The 6,707-nt window shown below is 41.8% G+C and overlaps 1 protein-coding gene across 1 annotated transcript in view; it reads right to left on the minus strand.

Moving 5' to 3' along the window:
* LOC145395609 (protein scylla-like) overlaps positions 1-4,252 on the minus strand; it is a 6,970-nt gene extending 2,718 nt beyond the window's left edge. Inside the window, exons 1-3 of the mRNA XM_080269181.1 lie at positions 3,882-4,252; positions 1,816-1,937; positions 34-194 (exon numbers count right to left, since the gene is read on the minus strand). Coding sequence (XP_080125307.1) covers positions 34-194; positions 1,816-1,937; positions 3,882-3,939 — 341 coding nt within the window. The 5' untranslated portion in view covers positions 3,940-4,252. The remainder of the gene's footprint in view (positions 1-33; positions 195-1,815; positions 1,938-3,881) is intronic.
* Between the last annotated feature and the right edge of the window lie 2,455 nt (positions 4,253-6,707).

Here is a 6,707-nt window from a genome sequence, read left to right on the forward strand (position 1 = left end):
CGTGTTATAAGACGCACACGTGTACACATTCACCTTATGCCTCGGTCTTCCCCTTCTGCCATCCTTATCACGTCCCTCACCACCCTGGCCATAAAGTCCTCGGGAAACAGCACAGGAATCCGATTTTTGTCTTTCACTGCGGCGATACCGGTGAGTTTATCAACCCATGTTGCGTCAGGCCTCTCACACCCGCCCTGCAACGATAGATAGATTGATAGATAGATGGATAGATAGGTAGGTAGGTAGATAGATAGATAGGTAGGTAGGTAGATAGATAGGTAGGTACGTAGGTAGGTAGGCAGGTAGATAGATAGATAGATAGGTAGGTAGGTAGGTAGGTAGATAGGCAGGTAGATAGGTAGGCAGGTAGATAGATAGGTAGGTAGGTAGGCAGGTAGATAGATAGGTAGGCAGGTAGATAGATAGGTAGGTAGGTAGATAGATAGGTAGGTAGGTAGGCAGGTAGGTAGGTAGATAGATAGGTAGGTAGGTAGGTAGATAGATAGGTAGGTAGATAGGTAGATAGATAGGTAGGTAGGTAGGTAGATAGATAGGTAGGTAGGTAGGTAGATAGATAGGTAGATAGATAGGTAGGCAGGTAGGTAGGTAGGCAGGTAGATAGATAGGTAGGTAGGTAGGTAGATAGATAGGTAGGTAGGTAGGCAGGTAGGTAGGTAGGTAGGTAGATAGATAGGTAGGTAGATAGGTAGGTAGGTAGGTAGGTAGGTAGATAGGTAGGTAGGTAGATAGATAGATAGATTGATAGATAGGTAGATAGATAGGTAGGTAGGTAGGCAGGTAGATAGATAGATAGATAGGTAGTTAGGTAGATAGATAGGTAGATAGATAGAGAGATAGATAGATAGATAGATACATGGATAGATAGATAGATAGATAGTTTCCTTATACCAGTACTTGCCACCTTCTCAACTCATAAATAATAAACAAAATAAATCGCTTAGGAAAAGGTGTTAGGGGAGTAAGGCAGCTTTGTTATATCCCACATGACAACCACGGCTATTAATAGAGATAGGAAGACCCTCTCTCTCTCTCTCTCTCTCTCACACACACACACACACACACACACACACACACGTAGATAACAAACACCTGCAATCTCTCTCTCTCTCTCTCTCTCTCTCTCTCTCTCACACACACACACACACACACACACACACACACACACACGTAGATAACAAACACCTGCAATCTCTCTCTCTCTCTCTCTCTCTCTCTCTTGACCTTCAAATATCGAGCTGTGTGTGTGTGTGTGTGTGTGTGTGTGTTGAATACAAACTGGTTGAATAAATTAAGTACACACACACACACACACACACACACACACACACACACACACACACACACACACACACACATCCTGAGGGGGGTAGCGACTCCCATCCCGTGAAGGTCATCCGAGAGAGAGAGAGAGAGAGAGAGAGAGAGAGGACTAAAGCAAGAGAATTAATGAAGAATAACAAAGATAGTTAGATAGACAGATAGATAGACAGATATATAGATAGGTAGATAGGTACGTAGGTAGATAGATAGATAGGTAGGTAGGTAGATAGATAGATAGATAGGTAGGTAGATAGGTAGGTAGGTAGGTAGACATAGATAGGTAGGTAGGTAGGCAGATAGATAGGTAGGTAGGTAGATAGGTAGGTAGGTAGGCAGACAGATAGATAGGTAGGTAGGTAGGTAGATAGATAGATAGATAGATAGACAGACAGACAGATAGATAAATAGATAGATAGATAAACAGCTAGATAGATAGATAGAGAGCTAGATAGATAGACAGATAGATATACACACCTGGTAGTGTTGTAGTAATGGCAGCAGTTTAGATTTCCTTGCTCTATTTATTAAACCTACAATATGGCCGCCAAGCACTGCCCCCGCCGCCTCATCCTCCGCCCCCACAAAGTCGTAGAACTCTGTGAAAGAAAGTGAGAGAGTGAGAGAGTGAGAGAGAGAGAGAGAGAGAGAGAGGGAGGGAGGAGAGAAAATGGGGGGGTTTGTGTGTGTGGGATTTGTGTGTGTGTGTGGGGGGATTTGTGTGTGTGTGTGTGTGTGTGTGTGTGTGAGAGAGAGGGAGAGAATGCAGGTGTTTGTTATCAATGTGTGTGTGTGTGTGTGTGTGTGTGTGTGTGAAATAGAGAGAGAGAGAATGCAGATGTTTGTTATCAATGTGTGTGTGTGTGTGTGTGTGTGTGTGTGAGAGAGAGAGAGAGAGAGGGAGAGAATGCAGGTGTTTGTTATCTACGTGTGTGTGTGTGTGTGTGTGTGTGTGTGTGTGTGTTTGAGAGAGAGAGAGAGAGAGAGAGAGAGAAAATGCAGGTGTTTGTTATCTACGTGTGTGTGTATGTCTGTATGTGTGTGTGAAAGAGAGAGAGAAAATGCAGGTGTTTGTTATCTGCGTGTGAGGACTTTGGGATGTGTGTGTGTGTGTGTGTGTGTGTGTGTGTGTGTGTGTGTGTGTGTGTGTGTGTGTGTTTGAGAGAGAGAGAGAAAATGCAGGTGTTTCTTATCTGCGTATGAGGACTTTGGGATGTGTGTGTGTGTGTGTGTGTGTGTGTGTGTGTGTGTGTGTGTGTGAAAAAGAGAGAGAGAGAGAATGCAGGTGTTTGTTATCTACGTGTGTGTGTGTGTGTGTGTGTGAGAGAGAGAGAGAGAGAGAGAGAGAGATGGAGGGGAAGGAAGAGAGAGAAATTTACCACCTCCACCGCCAATAATACCTAGCGTGGGGCCGTGACCCCCCCAAACATATTTATCTCCCCCATGAAGGCAAAAAAAAATCTATATTATATTTTGAAGGAATAGTTAAAAAATACCATTGTTTTTGATTTTCTGTTTTTGGAAATTGATAATAATAAAAATATACCAATTTATTAAGTTATTACGTGTGATAAATGACAAGTGGATTATGGAAGCAGCGTACTAGTCACGAAGAAGTGATACGTTTATAAATTACACCAAATAAGTTAGTTATGAGGATGTGTTAGGTAAAAAAATCGATTTAGGAAGTTGTTAGAAGCATTGGAATGTGTTTAAATCGGTGACAGAAATATGTTAGGTGAGTTAATGTTAAAATAAGTCAATTTTGAGAATGTGTTAAGTAAGAAAAATAGTCAAATATATGAATTCTCAGTGTTAGGAAGTTGTTAGAGCGTTAGAATGTGTTTAAATCGGTGACAGAAATATGTTAGGTATATGTTGAATAAGTCAGTTTTGAGGATGTGTTAAGTAAAAGAATAGTCTATCAATAATCAGTGTTAGGAAGTTGTTAGAAGCGTTAGAATGTGTTTAATTCGATGACAGAAATATGTTAGGTAAATGTTGAATAAGTCAGTTTTGAGAATGTGTTAAGTAAAAGAATAGTCTATCAATAATCAGTGTTAGGAAGGTGTTAGAAGCGTTAGAATGAATTTAAATTGGTGTCAGAGGAGGTAGGTGAAGATTTACAACAACATTACTGAAACAATCATCTGTACACAATTTCCGAAGCCCTTTCCCTTGAGTTTGGGGCAAAATGTATGATAATACGAGTGACGAAATATTGTAAGGAAACTTAATATGAAAAACAATGATAGATTTTAAGCCAAGAGAAGCACCTGTCATGATATATAAGTTTTGGTATGGAAGATATGAGAATAAATCACAGGTAACTTTTGGGGTCGACTGTACCCCGAAAAGCCCTTTAGTACGAAAATCGAGCCACATCTCGAACTGACCCCACCACCTGCCTAAACTTATGAACAACATTAAGAGGGTATGGAATTATAGTGTTAGATACATATAGATTTAGCGTTTAGTGCTGGATATGAAGTGTTAGGTATTCGTTAGACGGGTTTAAAGTGGGTATATGTGAAGTTACGTACCGGAATTGAGACGGGGCATCACTGTTTTGTAGGTATGGGGGCGGGAGACACGTAACATCTTCAAATATCTCTGTAATTTCTCGATATCCACCGTTATTTTCGAACCGCCAGGAGTGCCAACTCAAAATTCACCCCAGAAAGGACTTAAGATCCAATATTTGTCTTCTAAGATGCGATATTCTGTCGTAAGATGCGATATTCTCTCGTAAGATGCGATATTCTCTTGAAAGATGCGATATTCTCTTGTAAGTTGCGATATTCTCTCGTAAGATGCGATATTCTGTCGTAAGATGCGATATTCTCTCGTAAGATGCGATATTCTCTCTTAAGATGCGATATTCTCTTGTAGGATGCGATACTTCTCTCGTAAGATGCGATATTCTCTCGTAAGATGCGATATTTCTCCTGCAAGGTGCTATATTCCGTCTTCACCTCCCAAATCTAACTCCTTCTGAGGGGTTTAGGGGGCGGGGCTGCTTATATAAGGGCCGCTGCTATGACGTCACGGCCACACCTCCCAAATCCCGGCCCCTGATTGGCTGATTCCCTGGCATCTGTGTTCTGATTGGCTGCCTTCCTTAAGACAAGATTTTAAAATATTCTTAAGATTTGTATATTCATTTTACTTGTCTTAAAATTATTCTCTTTATCTTATATGGTGTGAGAAAGCAGTACCATCCACTCACTTGATGTAGCATATTTCCCCCATACTTCCTGTTTTTGTTAACCATCCATCATCCTCTCACTTGATGTAGCGCTGTCTTCCTCTCTTCCATTTCTCCATTTCTTATCGATATCATCCACTCACTCGATGTAGCGCTGCCCTCCTTTCCTCTCTCATTTCCACCCATTATTCTTATCGATATCATCCACTCACTTGATGTAGCGCTGTCCTCCTCTCTCCCTATTTCCCACACTGAATGATGGCAATAGTGGCGGTAATTGTGGTGGTAGTGGTAGTAATTGTGGTGGTAATTGTGGTGGTAATTATGGTGGTAATTGTGGTAGTTGTGGTGGTAAATGTGGTAGTTGTAGTAATTGTGGTGGTAGTGGTAGTAATTGTGGTAGTAAAAGAGGTAGTAAATGTGGTGGTAGTAATGGTAATTGTGGTGGTAATTGTGGTAATTGTGGTGGTAACAGTGGTAGTTGTGGTGGTAGTTGTGGTGGTAGTTGTGGTAGTAAATATGGGCGGTGGGTGTTGGTGCTGATTGTGATAGTTGTGGTGGCAGTAGTGGTTATAATTGTGGTAGTGGTGGTGGTAATTGTGGTAAATGTGGTAGTAAATATGGACGGTGGGTGTTGGTGCTGATTGGGTGAGGGGTTGGCGCCAGGAGTCTGTTGTCAGGAGCTGCAAGCGTTGAAAAAACTAGCTGTGGCGTCGCTTTGGCCTCGTGTGTGTGTGTGTGTGTGTGTGTGTGTGTGTGTGTGTGTGTGTGTGTGTGTAGAAGCTTGTGTGTATGTGTAGGGTCTGTGTATGTGTGTGTGTGTAGAAGCTTTTGTGTGTGTGTGTATGTGTGTGTGTAGAAGCTTTTGTGTGTGTGTGTGTGTGTGTGTATGTGTGGTGTGTGTGTGTGTGTGTGTAGAAGCTTGTGTGTATGTGTAGGGTCTTTGTGTATGTGTGTGTGTGTGTGTGTGTGTAGAAGCTTGTGTGTATGTGTAAGGTCTTTGTGTGAGTGTATGTGAGTGAGTATCTGTGTGTGTGTGTGTGTGTGTGTGTGTGTAGAAGCTTGTGTGTATGTGTAGTGTGTGTGTGTGTGTGTGTGTGTGTGTGTGTGTGTGTGTGTGTGTGTGTGTGTGTATGTGTGTGTGTGTGTGTGTGTGTGTGTGTGTGTGTGTGTGTGTGTGTGTGTGTGTGTGTGTGTGTGTGTGTGTGTGTGTGTGTGTGTGTGTGTGTGTGTCTGTGTGTGTGTGTGTGTGTGTGTGTGTGTGTGTGTGTGTGTGTGTGTGTGTGTGTGTGTGTGTGTGTGTGTGTGTGTGTGTGTGTGTGTGTGTGTGTGTGTGTGTGTGTGTGTGTGTGTGTGTGTGTATGTGTGTGTGTGTGTGTGTGTGTGTGTGTGTGTGTGTGTGTGTGTGTAGAAGCTTGTGTGTATGTGTAGGGTCTTTGTGTGTGTGTGTGTGTGTGTGTGTGTGTGTGTGTGTGTGTGTGTGTGTGTGTGTGTGTGTGTGTGTGTGAGTGTGTGTGAGTGTGTGTGTGTGTGTGTGTGTGTGTGTGTGTGTGTGTGTGTGTGTGTGTGTGTGTGTGTGTGTGTGTGTGTGTGTGTGTGTGTGTGTGTGTGTGTGTGTGTGTGTGTGTGTGTGTGTGTGTGTGTGTGTAGAATTTTAATGGTTACTGTGCGGGTTGGGATATAGGTAGATAGATAGATAGATAGATAGATAGATAGATGGATAGATGGATAGATAGATAGATAGGTAGGTACGTAGGTAGGTAGGTAGGTAGGTAGATAGGTAGGTAGGTAGGTAGGTAGATAGATAGGTAGGTAGGTAGGTAGATAGATAGATAGATAGACAGACACTGATAGTTAAATAGATAGATACATGCAGTAGGTCAGAGTACAATATTATATTACCTAACACCTTTTCCATAGCGATTTATTTAGTACATTAGATTACAAAGAGCACATTCCAGGCCCTCTTCTACGTGTGGAAATTACCTAACACCTTTTCCATAGCGATTTATTTAGTACATTAGATTACAAAGAGCACATTCCAGGCCCTCTTCTACGTGTGGAAATTACCTAACACCTTTTCCTTAGCGATTTATTTAGTACAATAATAATAATAATAATAATAATAATAATTTCTTCTTCATGATATTCTTTGCGTATG

Source organism: Coenobita brevimanus, chromosome 32, assembly GCF_032717465.1.
Source record: "Coenobita brevimanus isolate Jiangsu-jjx chromosome 32, ASM3271746v2, whole genome shotgun sequence".
In the NCBI taxonomy this organism is placed as follows: Eukaryota; Metazoa; Arthropoda; class Malacostraca; order Decapoda; family Coenobitidae; genus Coenobita; species Coenobita brevimanus.